Source organism: Neoarius graeffei, chromosome 18 (genome assembly GCF_027579695.1).
Source record: "Neoarius graeffei isolate fNeoGra1 chromosome 18, fNeoGra1.pri, whole genome shotgun sequence".
NCBI lineage: Eukaryota > Metazoa > Chordata > Actinopteri > Siluriformes > Ariidae > Neoarius > Neoarius graeffei.
The window spans coordinates 33769360-33786473 of record NC_083586.1 but is presented as its reverse complement, the minus strand read 5'-3'; the positions used below and the strand labels follow the sequence as shown (position 1 = coordinate 33786473).

At 41.4% G+C, this 17114-nt stretch overlaps 1 protein-coding gene across 1 annotated transcript in view; it reads right to left on the bottom strand.

Moving 5' to 3' along the window:
• Positions 1 to 16862, bottom strand: part of cnmd (chondromodulin) — a 28377-nt gene extending 11515 nt beyond the window's left edge. The window contains exons 1-5 of the mRNA XM_060899498.1: positions 16791 to 16862; positions 16357 to 16497; positions 13352 to 13492; positions 11802 to 11915; positions 3804 to 3957 (exon numbers count right to left, since the gene is read on the bottom strand). Coding sequence (XP_060755481.1) covers positions 3804 to 3957; positions 11802 to 11915; positions 13352 to 13492; positions 16357 to 16497; positions 16791 to 16862 — 622 coding nt within the window. The remainder of the gene's footprint in view (positions 1 to 3803; positions 3958 to 11801; positions 11916 to 13351; positions 13493 to 16356; positions 16498 to 16790) is intronic.
• Positions 16863 to 17114: the final 252 nt, after the last annotated feature.

Genomic DNA, 17114 nt, shown 5'->3' with positions numbered 1-17114 from the left:
ATGATATACTGGGATACTATGATAGGAAATATTATTATGCATACAGGACACTTTTTTTGATGGAATAAAAACATGTATTCTATTCCCTTCTAGAAGCTTTCATTCATTTGGTTTGATAGCATGCAATATTGGGGCGGCACGGTGGTGTAGTGGTTAGCGCTGTCGCCTCACAGCAAGAAGGTCCGGGTTCGAGCCCCATGGCCGGCGAGGGCCTTTCTGTGCAGAGTTTGCATGTTCTCCCCGTGTCCGCGTGGGTTTCCTCCGGGTGCTCCGGTTTCCCCCACAGCCCAAAGACATGCAGGTTAGGTTAACTGGTGACTCTAAGGCTACGTTTACATTACGTCGAATCAGCGGATCATCAGATTAACGTTCTTAGAACGATTCGCGTTTACACTAAAACCGTTAGCCGTGCACACAGCAACACCAATACGCGGATACGCTCGGCTCCGCAGGCATCCTGCGCTCCAAATCACTCCGCCCTGAACAGCGAGTGCCCTCTGGAGGGTGCGCACTCCGGCCCTGCGCAGCTCACACAGCGCGCGAGTGTAGTGAACAAGCCACGATTCGGGACTGAGCCGCTGTGTGTGTGATCCCAGTGCATATCACTTACTACTTGCAAGTGGAAGGATGGCAAGCCTAAAGACAATCATAACTACACAATGGGCAGTATTTGCATCAGTATTTGCAGTATTTTCATACTTTTATACTCTTTAATGAAAGGTGATACAAGGCGGAAGTCCGCGCCGTTTTTCAGCAGTCGCGTCACATGACCAACGCCAGCGAATCAGGAAGGTGGATGTCACAGTGACGTTGTCCAATGAGGACGCCAGCTAGAGCTCAGCACAGCGTATTCGCGTATCTCAATGTTTACACAGCACCGGATCAGATACGATCTAGATTGAATACGTGGACGCTGGCGGATTCCCGTTTCCCGGCTTTTCCAGGTGGTTTAATGTAAACGGACAGTGCATCCGCGAAGAAAACGAGACAGATACGGTCTAATGTAAACGTAGCCTAAATTGACCGTAGGTGTGAATGTGAGTGTGAATGGTTGTCTGTGACTATGTGTAAGCCCTGTGATGACCTGGCGACTTGTCCAGGGTGTACCCCGCCTTTCGCCCGTAGTCAGCTGGGATAGGCTCCAGCTTGCCTGCGACCCTGTAGAACAGGATAAAGCGGCTAGAGATAATGAGATGAGATGAGATGAGCATGCAATATTGTTAGCATATCGCTTATCCTACATGTATTACGTCACTCTACCCAGTGGAGAATGAGTGTTGAATATGGCTTATGATATTGCATGGCTGTCAAGACACCATGACGTCACACGCCAGAGGTGTAAAACTTCCGCGCTAATGAGTGACCACGACAATTTGTAAACAAACATGGCTGCCAGGTTTGCTTTGTTAAATACAGAAGATTTTGAGAGAATTTTGAAAGCGAAAACTGTAGTGAACACCTGAAAGGGATGCGTATGTATAATAATATTATTGGCTGGCTTTTTTTTTATCATGGTATATTAGATATATTCCATTCAGCTACCATGATATTGAACTCGTCTTCGAGTATTTCAATATCATGCTAGCTGAATGAAATATATCTGATATACCATGAAAAAAAGTCAGTTAATATTATTTAATTATTATACGTACAGGACACTTTTTCAATGGAATAAAAACATGCATTCTATTCCCTTTTAGCGGGTTCCATTAATTTGGTTTGATAGCATTCAATATTGTTAGCATGTCCCTTATCCTACATGTATTATGTCACTCTACCCAATGAAGAATGAGCATTGAATATGGCTTACGATATTGCATGGTTGTCAAGACAACATGACATCACACGTCAGAGCTGATATGGATATTCAATGAGAGAGATTTCTGCTGCGCGTGCGTAGAAGCATTTCTTTGTTCGCCAGGAAAGAGAAAGACACATTGAACATTTGAAAGGCTATCAAAACTTCATTAGATATTCTTCACGCATATTTACAAGAGAAAAACATACCAACGGACATCGAAAAACTGGAAAAGTGTGTATGTACACTACCGTTCAAAAGTTTGGGGTCACCCAGACAATTTTGTGTTTTCCGTGAAAAGTCACACTTTTATTTACCACCATAAGTTGTAAAATGAATAGAAAATCTAGTCAAGCCATTTTTCTGCCCATTTTGAGCATTTAATCGACCCCACAAATGTGATGCTCCAGAAACTCAATCTGCTCAAAGGAAGGTCAGTTTTATAGCTTCTGTAAAGAGCTCAACTGTTTTCAGCTGTGCTAACATGATTGTACAAGGGTTTTCTAATCATCCATTAGCCTTCTGAGGCAATGAGCAAACACATTGTACCATTAGAACACTGGAGTGAGAGTTGCTGGAAATGGGCCTCTATACACCTATATAGATATTGCACCAAAAACCAGACATTTGCAGCTAGAATAGTCATTTAGCACATTAGCAATGTATAGAGTGGATTTCTGATTAGTTTAAAGTGATCGTCATTGAAAAGAACAGTGCTTTTCTTTCAGAAATAAGGACATTTCAAAGTGACCCCAAACTTTTGAACGGTAGTGTACTTGTCTTCAACTCATTCAATATCATGCTAGCTGAATGGAATATATCTGATATACCACTCGATGCAAGCCAATATTATTTAATTATACCATGGCTCTGCTTCAAGACAAATCATATGGATATACTCATTCTAATGTTATCCTTTCTCTAGTGGGTTCTGTTCTATAATATAGTATCGTAACAGTCTGAGAAATGTTCTCGCACTTTCTTTAGCCAAACAATCTGCTACTTGACCTACCACTTCAGTGGCTTAATGTCATCATATTTCTACATTATGTGAAATGAAAGCACAATATACCAGCAACTTGGCATGATTAATGTCCCGTTGTCAATTATGCCTCATGATGATGACTAAAGGGACTGTTGTCTTGTAATTTTTGTGACCTTATAGTTTCTCAACTCCAATCCAGAGTTCTCACACGTGTTCTACAGGCACTTTTTCTGCAAAATGGAAGGTCCTGTGATTTAGTGTCCTCAATCATTTATTTTGGAAATTTCAGTTTATTGCACACCCTGAAAGAAACATATGATGTTATGACACTGCAGCATTTCAAGGGAAGCTTAAATATCTAATTAATGTTATGCTGTACTGATATATATATATATATATATATATATATATATATATATATATATATATATAACACCCTGAAGAGTTGCTTGAAATGAGTCAAAGCAATCTTTTACCAGGCAAAACTCATCTCATCTCATCTCATTATCTCTAGCCGCTTTATCCTTCTACAGGGTCGCAGGCAAGCTGGAGCCTATCCCAGCTGACTACGGGCGAAAGGCGGGGTACACCCTGGACAAGTCGCCAGGTCATCACAGGGCTGACACATAGACACAGACAACCATTCACACTCACGGTCAATTTAGAGTCACCAGTTAACCTAACCTGCATGTCTTTGGACTGTGGGGGAAACCGGAGCACCCGGAGGAAACCCACGCGGACACGGGGAGAACATGCAAACTCCGCACAAAAAGGCCTTCGCCGGCCACGGGGCTCGAACCCAGGACCTTCTTGCTGTGAGGCGACAGCGCTAACCACTACACCACCGTGCCGCCCACTACTTGTATCACTATCAGAATTAATATTAGCATTAATGGATGTCCTTTTTTAATATATATTTTATGAGCTTTGTTTTTTCAGCAGTGCTGTCTTTTTACTCAAAAAAAAAAATTGCTGATAAAATGTCAGACAAACAGGAAAAGCAATAAGAGGCAGTTCTACTGTTGGGGTAAGTAGGATGCAGCCAGAAGATGGGCACATCTTTGCAGAGGTCCAAAATTTTGGCACTGAGGAAGCTGCTGTCTTTCAGAGGCTGATCAGCTGCAACCCAGATTAGAGAGTCTTCTTCAAACTTGGCAGGCATAACCTCATCTTCCTGTGGAAATCCAAATACACATGCGATTCATTATACCTTTGGGTTTGCAAAGATGCAAGATGTCTTGCTTTCTGTGCTCCAACAAAACAGCCCAAGCCTGCATTAAGTTAGGTTACACTCATTTAGGAAAGGCTTAAATTAGGGATACACGCTCCTTTACTCAGAATTGTTCAAATTCTATGATACCAAAATCCGATACCATGTAGCATTTTATTATCTTCAATTTCCCAGTTTCAGTGAGCCTGTGCCCACTGTAGTTTCAGATACCTGTCCATGACTGATAGGACTGAAACCCGATTATATCTTCAGCTCTTGAACCCTTTCACCTCAAGGTTCAGTGTGTTGTGCATTTGCGGATGCTTTTCTGCTCACTGTGGTTGTGAAGAGTGGTTATTTGCACTACTATAGACTTTCTGACAGTGGCACGGTGGTGTAGTGGTTAGCACTGTCACCTCACAGCAAGAAGGTTCTGGGTTCAAGCCCAGTAGCCAACGGGGGCCTTTCTGTGCGGAGTTTGCATGTTCTCCCCGTGTCCGCATGGGTTTCCTCCGGGTGCTCCGGTTTCCCCCACAGTCCAAAGACATGCAGGTTAGGTTAACTGGTGACTCTAAATTGACCGTAGGTGTGAATGTGAGTGTGAATGGTTGTTTGTGTCTATGTGTCAGCCCTGTGATGACCTGGCGACTTGTCGAGGATGTACCCCGCCTCTCGCCCATAGTCAGCTGGGACAGGCTCCAGCTCGCTCGCGACCCTGCACAGGATAAGCGGTTATAGATAATAGATGGATAGACTTTCTGACACTTCAAACCAGTCTAGCCGTTCTCCTCTCACTTCTCGTATCAACAAGACATTTCCATAAAGCAGAACTGCTGCTGACTGGATGTTTTTTGGTTATCATACTTCTTCTTTCGGCTGCTCATTAGGGAGCAGCAGCGGTTCCGTTCCACGTATTTGATTTGGCATAGGTTTTACACCGGATGCCCTTCCTGACACAACCCTCCTCAATCTCGGGACCGGCACTAAGTATGCACTGTCTTGTGCAACCCCAGTGGCTGGGTATTTTACCTAATCTACATGTCTTTGAACTGTGGGGGAAAGCGGAGCGCCTGGAGGAAACCTACAGAGACATAGGGAGAACATGCAAACTCTACACAGAAAGGCCCCCGTCGGCCATGAGGTTCAAACCTGGAACCCTTTTGCTGTGAAGCAACAGTGCTAACCACTACACCACTCTTTTGGTTATCACACTCTTTCTGTGTAAAATCTACAGACTGTTATGTGTTAAAATTCCAGGAGATCAACAGTTGCCGAAAAACTCAAACCTCAAAGATGTCTACAGACCACCATGAGATAGTGAAAATACCAGCTTTTACTCAGCATGTTGTTCTTGATGATCATATACTATAAATAACTGAAGGCAAGGGGTCTCAACACAATGGAGACATTAAAATATATTTTACTTAAAGCTGCACAGGCAACATTCCGTGCAACCCTACTCAAACCAAGATAACTAATGCAGCTAGAGTAGCTAAAGCAGTTCATTTAAAATCACCTCACTATCGATATAAACAATGGGCCTAGTAGTATACACTCACTGGCCACTTTCTTAGGAACACCCATCTACCTGCTGTTTTATGCAGTTCTCTAATCAGCCAATCCCTTGACAGCAGCACAATGCATACAATCATGCAGATACAAATCAAGAGCTTCAGTTCATGTTCACTTAAAACATCAGAACGGGAAAAAATTGTGATCGCAAAGTGTGACTTTCACTTACCCCTTTTCCACCAAAGCAGTTCCAGGGCTGGTTCGGGGCCAGTGCTTAGTTTGGAACCGGGTTTTCTGTTTCCACTGACAAAGAACTGGCTCTGGGGCCAGAAACACCGGTTCCAGGCTAGCACCAACTCTCTGCTGGGCCAGAGGAAAGAACCGCTTATGTCAGCGGGGGGGCGGAGTTGTTAAGACCAACAACAATAACAAGACCGCAAAAGATCGCCATTTTTAAGTGACGAGAAGCAGCAGCTGTACAAACGTGAAGTCATCCATTATTATTATTATTATTGTTGTTGCTGTTGCTGCTGCTGCTGCTTCTGTGTTGTTTTTGCTTCGATATTCGCGCCAAGGTTTATACAAACGTAGTGACGTAACTGACATATACAGTGGTGCTTGAAAGTTTGTGAACCCTTTAGAATTTTCTATATTTCTGCATAAATATGACCTAGGGCGGCACGGTGGTGTAGTGGTTAGCGCTGTCGCCTCACAGCAAGAAGGTCCTGGGTTCGAGCCCTGGGGCCGGTGAGGGCCTTTCTGTGTGGAGTTTGCATGTTCTCCCCGTGTCCGCGTGGGTTTCCTCCGGGTGCTCCGGTTTCCCCCACAGTCCAAAGACATGCAGGTTAGGTTAACTGGTGACTCTAAATTGACCGTAGGTGTGAATGTGAATGGTTGTCTGTGTCTATGTGTCAGCCCTGTGATGACCTGGCGACTTGTCCAGGGAGTACCCCGCCTTTCGCCTGTAGTCAGCTGGGATAGGCTCCAGCTTGCCTGCGACCCTGTAGAAGGATAAAGCGGCTAGAGATAATGAGATGAGATGAGATGAGATGAATATGACCTAAAACATCATCAGATTTTCACACGTCCTAAAAGTAGATAAAGAGAACCCAGTTAAACAAATGAGACAAAAAATATTATACTTGGTCATTTATTTATTGAGGAAAATGACCCAATATTACATATCTGTGAGTGGCAAAAGTATGTGAACCTTTGCTTTCAGTATCTGGTGTCACCCCCTTGTGCAGCAATAACTGCAACTAAACGTTTGCGGTAACTGTTGATCAGTCCTGGACACCGGCTTGGAGGAATTTTAGCCCATTCCTCCGTACAGAACAGCTTCAACTCTGGGATGTTGGTGGGTTTCCTCACATGAACTGCTCGCTTCAGGTCCTTCCACAACATTTCGATTGGATTAAGGTCAGGACTTTGACTTGGCCATTCCAAAACATTAACTTTATTCTTCTTTATCCATTCTTTGGTAGAACAACTTGTGTGCTTAGGGTCGTTGTCTTGCTGCATGACCCACCTTCTCTTGAGATTCAGTTCATGTACAGATGTCCTGACATTTTCCTTTAGAATTCGCTGGTATAATTCAGAATTCATTGTTCCATCAATGATGGCAAGCCGTCCTGGCCCAGATGCAGCAAAACAGGCCCAAACCATGATACTACCACCACCATGTTTCACAGATGGGATAAGGTTCTTATGCTGGAATGCAGTGTTTTCCTTTCTCCAAACATAATGCTTCTCATTTAAACCAAAAAGTTCTATTTTGGTCTCATCCATCCACAAAACATTTTTCCAATAGCCTTCTGGCTTGTCCACATGATCTTTAGCAAACTGCAGACAAGCAGCAGTGTTCTTTTTGGAGAGCAGTGGCTTTCTCCTTGCAGCCCTGCCATGCACACCATTGTTGTTCAGTGTTCTCCTGATGGTGGACTCATGAACATTAACATTAGCCAATGTGAGAGAGGCCTTCAGTTGCTTAGAGGTTCCCCTGGGGTCCTTTGTGACCTCGCCGACTATTACATGCCTTGCTCTCGGAGTGATCTTTGTTGGTTGACAACTCCTGGGGAGGGTAACAATGGTCTTGAATTTCCCCCATTTGTACACAATCTGTCTGACTGTGGATTGGTGGAGTCCAAACTCTTTAGAGATGGTTTTGTAACCTTTTCCAGCCTGATGAGCATCAACAATGCTCTATCTGAGGTCCTCAGAAATCTCCTTTGTTCGTGCCATGATACACTTCCACAAACATGTGTTGTGAAGATCAGACTTTGATAGATCCCTGTTCTTTAAATAAAACAGGGTGCTCACTCACACCTGATTGTCATCCCATTGATTGAAAACACCTGACTCTAATTTCACCTTCAAATTAACTGCTAATCCTAGAGGTTCACATACTTTTGCCACTCACAGATATGTAATATTGGATCATTTTCCTCAATAAATAAATGACCAAGTATAATATTTTTGTCTCATTTGTTTAACTGGGTTCTGTTTATCTACTTTTAGGACTTGTGTGAAAATCTGATGATGTTTTAGGTCATACGGTATTTATGCAGAAATATAGAAAATTCTAAAGGGTTCACAAACTTTCAAGCACCACTGTACAATGACGTAACTGATGTATACAGTGACGTAATAACGTGACTTCCCTTAGCACCGCGAGCTATGGAAAAGCAAACTGGTTCTCAGCTGGCTCGCAAGTTGAACGAGTTGTGAACCAGCACCAGCACTGGCCCCGAACCTAGTCTGGCTAATGCAACTTCAAAGCTCTGCGAGCATTGGTCTGGCAAATATATTAAGCCCAAACGTTTCCCAAAGCGCGTGGTTGACCCGCCTCCCTGAAATGCCTCAGTTTGCTACTGGTCGAAGCCAGAAAAGGCTGCGATGAAGCTTAAACCAATCACATCACTCTTTCCTCTGACGTATGTGACGTGACGGAAACTGCTTGAGTAACAGGAAGAAGAAGGAGGAGCTGAAGAGGAAGAGGACGATAATAGCGCGATCAAAGGCGAGACGACCACAACAATAGGATTCTCGCTGAGCCCCATTGATTTGGCTACCAGCGGGGCTAACTGGTAGATTAAACTCTTACCGAAGCCGGTCAGGAGCAAGGCGAAAACGTCCTTCCTTTCAATAAATACCTCCAGGGCTGTTCTTTGCTCCGTTTTCAATGAGAACTTCCCGTTGAATGCTTTCAATACAGCATCTACCGCTGTGTTAAAGGCTTGCCGCTGCTCCATGTTCGTAATGTTTCTAGTGAATGAAGCGCTTCCGGCATAGATTCTGTAAACAATCTATGGCTTCCGGTCGCAGTTCTACTACGTCACTGCCTTGAACACGCCTCTACCCAGGGCCGTTGGAGATGCTCAAAGTTGATTGGCTCCCGATTTTTCAGGAGCTTGGAAGAGCTGGAGCTAGCTTGCCTTGCCAGACTAAGTTCGCAACAGCCCCCCGTGTTGCGTCACACTTAGGATGGGTGGGCCCAGGCTACCCCGAACCAGCCCTGGAACTGATTTGGTGGAAAAGGGGTAACTGTGGCATGGGTGTTGGTTTGAGCCAGATGGACTGGTTTGAGTATTTCAGAAACTGCTGATCTCCTGGGGTTTTCACACACAATGGTTTCTAGAGTTTACACAGAATGGTGCGAAAAACAAAAAAACACTGAGTGAGAGACAGTTCTGTGGGTGGAAATGCCTTGTTGATAAGAGAGCTCAGAGGAAAATGGCCAGATTGGTTCAAGCTGCCAGGAAGGATATAGTAACTCATAGAATCGCTCTTTACAACTGTGGCGAGCAGAAAAGCATCTCAGCAGGCAACAGCAGGAGACCACATTGGGTTCCAGTCCTGCAGCCAAGAACAGGAATCTTAGAATCAAGAACAAGTTCCTATTAAAGAGGCCGGTGAGTGTATATCTTTGGACATAATGCATTTTTTATGGCCACTATCTAAACAAGGGGAATCATGAAAAGAGCTAAATTACATGTTCCATGATGGCTCTGATTGATTAGTAATGAGAGGATTACTCATTTCAGTATCAGGGTAGGTATCAAGAACATGGTGCCATGCGTAGAAGCTCATAGTTGCACACTCTCTCTCATTCATTTTACTGACTGTGTCCCATCCATTTCATACTTTATTCCCAGCCGCACACATAAAGCTCAAAGATGCTGCAAAACATCACTTTTGACAGGACCACGCTTATCAGTGCAGCCCAGCGAGCACGTTGTAAAACACATACGCCGCATGAATATTCAAGTGGCTATTTGCATTAAATCATTTAAAGATGGATGCGTCCTTGAAAAAGAACGGAGCAACTTCACAGTCACGGCTGTTTTGAGAGTATCATCTTTAAATGCACGATGCAAAATGAATGTTGCAGCTGTGAGGTGAGGGGGCACTGGCGCTCTAATTTGGAGCCCGGTCTTGGCAGCATTCCTGAAAAATTGAGCCGTGAGCAGCTTTTTAGGGGTCTCCCGTGCCGTGGACTTGTTCGTGTTTGAAAAACTGGATGGAAGCGCCTCAGGCAGAATCACTAGCTGTCGATCCTGTGGTGTGCTCTGCCAAAAGCAATAGCCTTGTGTGTACTCAATCACTTCAGTTTTTCTCATGTCTCTTTCACTCAAAGAAAAATAACATGTGGAACAGGGCGCAACAGAAATCCAAACCTATTCTGGGTTCGGTCAGTTCTTTTGAGTGGTAAATATTCTTCACGTCCTAACCACAAATGTTTAACGCATGTGCTTCTCATTCAGTCATGACCATTATTTATAAGGCCTGGAATTCTGAAGTGGTTACAATTCTGCCGTCAATGAAAGATGCATAAGCACAACTATGGAGGGTTGATCTCCTAGTGGCAGGACATGCATAAGAACAAAACCAACCAAACCAACCAAAAGTTTTTTCTTTTTTTAACGATTCTGTCATGACTTATTATTCTTTGGAAATGAAATGCAAAAGCACAGATATTTGACAGTGGTGTGCCAATCAGTAAAGTGATACTGCACACTGCAAAAAATGGCCTTTCAAAAATAAGAAATAAAAGATTAAAACAAAGCATATTTGCTTGAATCAGGTGAAAAAAATCTGCCAATGGAACTAGTCTAATTTGACTTGGTAAGATTTCTTAAAGTAAGATGAAAAATCTAACCTGTTTTTAGATTAAATAATTCCAAAATAAGATTGGGGAACTTATTATGCGAGATCTGATTAACTCAAAATAATCAAAATAGTTCTTATAACAAGATTGTACTTCTTACATTTAGCCATTCAAGTCATTTTTATTTATTTCATTTTAAGGGTATTTCACTTAAATTCATGACAAAGTCTTAGCAGTAAAAACTGAATTTAAGATATACTAATATTAGGATTGTTAAATTCTACAACTAAGCATTGCTAGCTTAAAAGATTCTCCTTTTGTGACCTGTAATTAGTAAAATACTCTCGATATGAGACCAGAGACTATCTTGAATCAAGTTGATGACACGTGTAGCATTGCAACAAGTTTATTTTTTTTCCATTTCAACATTCAAACATTAAAACATCTCTTAAGATTTCACTTCCCCAGGACCTCAGGCACCAAAAAAAATTTTTTTTTAAAAGTCTACGCATTTTGACTTACAGTGCTTACACAACGCCAAAGCAACAGTGCATTTTGGGGGCACTGACTATTCATGTGTACGAGGGGTTTACAAGATCAGGCACAAAAAAACCCCCAAACAAACAAACAAACAAACAAAACACTGAACTTAACTCACAGCATTCCAAAAAGACGTCACTAAAACGCCGTCCACTCACTCATAGCCTTTTTGAAGGCACTTTTCTGGTCTAGAGTCTGTACAGCATCTAGAAGGAGCTCACTCTGAATGACTGAGAAAACAGTCGCAGTAAACTTACGATATGTAAGGTGGAGTTGAATTGTAATGAAAGATTCAAAGATTTCAGTAAAGTTCATTTATTCCCAAAACAAGCATACTTTGTTTTTTTTTCTTGAAACAAGATGAACCGCATTTGATAAATGTCCAAAATGTACTTACTTGTTTTAAAAAAAACTTGTTTTATTTTCAAAGGTGCTCCAAATAAGACTTTTCAAGACATTTTGTCTATACAAGATTTTCAAGATGGACTGTCTAAAAACTAGCCTTTCTAGCTAAATGAGGTTTTGCTTGTTGGGCAATTATGTCTTATAATAAGGGTGGCTAGATGTTTTGACTTGAAAATAGACAAATAAACTTCCTAAGATTTTTAATTTTTGCAGTGCAGTTGTAAAATGTTGTGGCTCAACATACCAAGTCAAATTTCAGGGGCTCCTTGTTCAGTGATTCCAGGTCTGGAAGGTGACCTTTGGCTTCAGTCTTGATGTAGCATTTCTCTCCTCCAGCAAAGCGGATACCAGTAATCCCCTGAGTGTAAAAGACACTGATCAAGTGATGGCAACTAAGAAAACGAAGTATTCCAACCAAATATTTTTTATTCCAACCCAATCTCACAAAGAATTCATATGGAGTTTTTGTTGGGGTGGATTTTATATGAATAAATAAGTCAACAATGGCTAATTAGCCATTTTAACTTTAATCATAAGCCTTTAACTAGTGCACATTTTGTATTGCTGCAAACTAGAACCGAAATGGATGTAATTGGGATTATATGTCCAGAGTCTCAATAAAATATTCCATAAAAGGAAAGTGGGAACTCATGAAGGTGGCATGGTGGTGTAGTGGTTAGCACTGTCGCCTCACAGCACGAAGGTTCTGGGTTCGAGCCCAGTGGCTGATGGAGGCCTTTCTGTGTGGAGTTTGCATGTTCTCCCCGTGTCCGCATGGGTTTCCTCCAGGTGCTCCAGTTTCCCCTACAGTCCAAAGACATGCAGGTTAGGCTAATTGGTGACTCTAAATTGACCGTAGGTGTGAATGTGAGTGTGAATGGTTGTTTGTCTCTATGTGTCAGCCCTGCGATGATCTGGTGACTTGTCCAGGGTGTACCCCGCCTCTCGCCCATAGTCAGCTGGGATAGGCTCCAGCTTGCCCGTGACCCTGCACAGGATAAGCGGTTACAGATAATGGATGGATGGAAATCATGAAGACCAAGGATCTATCAAAACATGTAACTGATAATGGACTTATATAGTGCCATTTCCGTGAGTTCAGTAGCACTGGAATCATCCTTTCTTACAGCTGAATTATGAGGACACAGCTCAACATGGCCAAGTCAAAGGCATACAAAGGCACCACTGGCAGCCGCCATACTACCCATGCTCAGATAATCACACCTACTGGCAATTTAGAGTAGCCAGTTAACATAACTGCATGTCTTTGGACTGTGGGGTAAACTGGAGCACCCGGAGGAAACCCACACAGACACGGGGAGAACATGCAAACTCCACACAGAAAGGCCTCTATCAGCCACAAACCCAGAACCTTCTTGCTGTGAGGCAACAGCACTAACCATTACACCACCATGTCCAGGGGCAATGTTCTGGAAATGTATCACGTTAAATAATAAATATTTTTGGAGCATCACTAAATCCATTATTTTAAAAGTGGAAAGGTGAAAGTAAAACCATAACTCTACATAGAGAAGGTTGTCCACCAAAAGTCAGTGACTAGGTAAGGAGTTATTTCGCCAGAGAAGCAATGAAGAGGCCAAACATAACTCGCGAGATGATTCTACCACCACCATGTTTCATTGTGTGGATAGTGTGATTTACAGTGTTACAGAAAAAAATTCTTTAATTAATAGTATTCATGTAGATGCAAAAGTAAGTCCTACCTAGAATTTCAACTGTGTTTGTGTGTAATTTACGGTAGAAAAAAAGAGAAAAGTATTGCTAAACGCTTACAATCTGAAAATCATGGACTTCAACTGCTTCGTCATTTTTGTTTCCTGTTGTGAACCTCTCCAAGTTGTTCACTGTGTCGATCTCCATGGAGCCCTCCTCCACCTTACCGTCAATGCTCATGCTGTAGTGGACATTGTAGACCTACAAGAGGCAAGTGGGTGATGTATAGTAAAGGTAAAAGACAATTTAAAGACAGGTTAAAAAAAAAAGATTTTGCCTGTCCTATCCCACTATAACTACACCTTACCTGGAAATATAATCATTAAAATACTTTTTTCTTCTTTTTTTTTTGCATGATTGTATGAATTAATTTAACATCTCATGATTGAAACATCCTTTTCTATGAGTCACTCATTATATGCTATAAACAATATACAGTATACGTTTTAGTATCCCATAACATTCACCCAACACTGTTACCTCTACACATTTATGCCTGTGAAATTATTCAGAATATCATTATCAATTATCATTATCAAAATAATTAGATTAAATAATTATAATGTCCTTCATGTCCTCATGCCATTTGCATGGATGTTAGTTAACCACTGTGTATTTGCTAATTCCATGCAAATAAACTTCAACCCTGGTGTTTTTTTAAAGATCAGAAATAATTGTTGTAGGCAAAGAAATCTATTGCGGGCTATCATTGCCTGAGATATAGTAGGTTTATGCATTTTAGTATAAATATGGAGGTGATTATAGGAAATCGCGCATGCTGATTGGTCGAGAGATTCGGACCATTTCTCGATAATCACCTTGAGCGACTCGGCAAAATGGCGGCCAATCAGTTCGTCATCGTAAGTGAGGAAGAATTAGAAATTCTGAAAGAAAATGCTGTTCCGAAAAGCACTAAAGATGCTACGAAGTTTGGTCTAAAACTATTCCAAGGTTAGGTGGGATTGTGATTTATTTTATTGATTTCAAACAAAGTATTTTATGTGACTCGGTGTAGATAAGTGACAAGTCTGCGCCGCACCTTTATTACATTTGCATGCCGCTTTTGAAGTTTGAGAAATTATTTTTTAAATACATTTTTAAAAATAATCACCTGTGTATTTATGCTAAAACAATTGCCCGCCTCAGGTTCAGTGAATATCGGTGAATAATAACCTCGACTTCGTCTTGTTTATTATTCACCGATATTCACTTCACCTTCAGTGAATAATTGTTAATTAATGATTCCATGCATGTTTTATACACTTGGGAAAGTGAAGAAAAGACAAACTGAGGTTGATGAGCAAATTATGAATATTGGCAGTGATTAACAGTTCCAGTGTTTCACACCTCCATTCTTCACATTCACAGAAATGTTGTGTCTATATTAATACGGTTTACAAAAACCTTTAAGCTTTCATAAGCATTTATAACCCTGCTAAGCAAAGAATTTAAAACTGCATACTTTCCTGACCAAAGTTTGAAATGCAAAGCTATATTTTTAGAATTCAGCTTTACTGAATGAAGCCTAGTCCACATTTCCTTCTCCTTGGCAGGGTGGCTTGTGTGTTATTGCAACGGATGGAGGTAGTTACATAAAGGGATCCTTTCATACCAACCATATGATGTACAGCAAGAAATGCGGATGGTTGCTTCTGAAACGAAACTTGTTGCCAAATAAAATGATCACTGACTCATGCCATTATTTACTGGCACGGATCCAATATGGAAACCTGCTAAAAATAATTTGATTATGTGGCCAAAACTTTTGAACCATGAAGCAACTCTAAATCAATATTTTCTTGTTAAAATATTAGCAGATAGCAAATTGACACCATCTGCTTCATTGCAGATCAAGACGACATGAATAGTGGTTGGGAAATATGACTCGCCCACAGCGTTGAATTAGTGCCACGGTAGTTAGGCTATGTAAATCCAGATGGACACAAATGAACATTGTAAGAGTGAAGTAAACGCTGGAGAGGTTAATTAATGCAAGATGTTACAGACAACTTTGGTCACGTCAATCATTTGGTAGATTTCTGAATAAAATAGCATGTCTGCTCTTAAACTGTAGCAATTCAAGTGTTAAACCTCAGTAGAAATATGTTCATTTCACTGTTTTTTTTTAATTAAACGTACGACCATGGCATTATCGGAAAACTTTGCAACTTTGAAGAAGGCTTTAAACTCCACCCACTCAGCACAATTACATTATGACATACTCTATGTACCTGCAAAACTTGTTTGCAGATGTAAACATCAAGTATTTGTCATGATGACACTTTATATCGCTTTTGTTTATAAAGCCATTTAGAAGTTAATTGCACTGGAATTTCCCAAAATGTTGATAAATGTTGGCTTTATGATAGATTTTATCCTGAAAATTGCATGAAAATGATTTTTATCACAGTGCACGATATGTTCTTGATTGAACCAGAAGTAAATGCATTCCAATAAACTGTTTTGCAAAACTCGTTCACAGTGAAATCAACATTGTTAAATTGTAAACGTACAGCTTGATGAAGCCTCATTTGCATGAATTTTGGAAAAGTTCGAATGCAAAAATAACCTACATGAAAGATATCAGCAATCCAACAGCAAAGACTGGTTTGGATTTTTTTTTTTAAATCGCCTTATTCATCTGTACTAATTTTCCTTCATTCCACAAGTCTTAACTTCATAAAGAATTCATTCAGTGCTTTAAGAGTCGACACTGAGCTGATTCCAGAGTAGGAGCTTATTTAACACTAAGTGTTGATGCAAAACTGGAAGAGCTCAACACTAAGAGTGTGTTCAATCCTGTAAGTAAATTTAACAGTAAATTTATAGATCAGTGTCAGTTAGTGACCTTTTTCTATTGAAGGAAAACCTTTAAGCTAAAGGTAAACACTACAGCGTATAAATTCCTAAATATTCTCCACCTCTCGGACCTTGGGCTTCAGCTAGACCACCTTCCACTGATATACAGCCAAACAGCACATCATTCATATATTAGACCCTGGAAGATTAGAAGAAGAAGAAGACAGATAGGGGGCATGAGATAGAAAATGTATCCATTGTCTTACGTGCTTGTCGTTGCCATTCCAAAAGTAAAAGGTACCCACGGCTCCGAGCAGCAGGACCGCGGCCCCAATGCTCAGTGCACCCACGGCAATCTTGAGAGCACGCACAGAGCTTGAGGGCTTCACGGCGACGGCAGCATATGCCTGCAATACCATACGATATTTATAAAGCTCCTCAGGCATTTCAGTCATTGAATGTCATGTCAATTAGTACATGCACATGAATTACTATCATGAACGCGTCTATGAATGAGCAATGAAGCAACCTTGGCACTTGATCAACCCAGAAAGTCATTTAGAGTTGGATTTCCACTCTGAAAACTTTTGCCTATGTCTGCAAAGAAACCTTGCTTTGAGTGACATGTTCACTCAAGCAAACTGTGTAAAAATGCTGGTGGATATTAACCTAAAGTGAGTACTGCATGGAGAGGACTTACAGGCGGCATGAATTGTTGTAAATCCTCAGGTCCGGCTAAAGCGATAGGAATTTTCTCTGAGGTCTCCTCCATGGCTGGGTGTAGACTTCTGTCACAGTGTTCACTTGTTCAGTTTCAGCAAGAAGAGAGGAAAAGTTAGGTATGGGGCTCGTGACGTGAGGGTGTAAGATTACAGGTGCTTGGGAAGGCCCTCTTGCAAGACTTAATGGCATGTTTGAAAGCAGTGTTAAAAAAAAAACCCTAGTGTTTTGTTGTTTTATGGTAATCATCACTCGTCAAAGTAGATCCTTAAATTGATCATTTTGTGTCGAGAAACACTAGCCT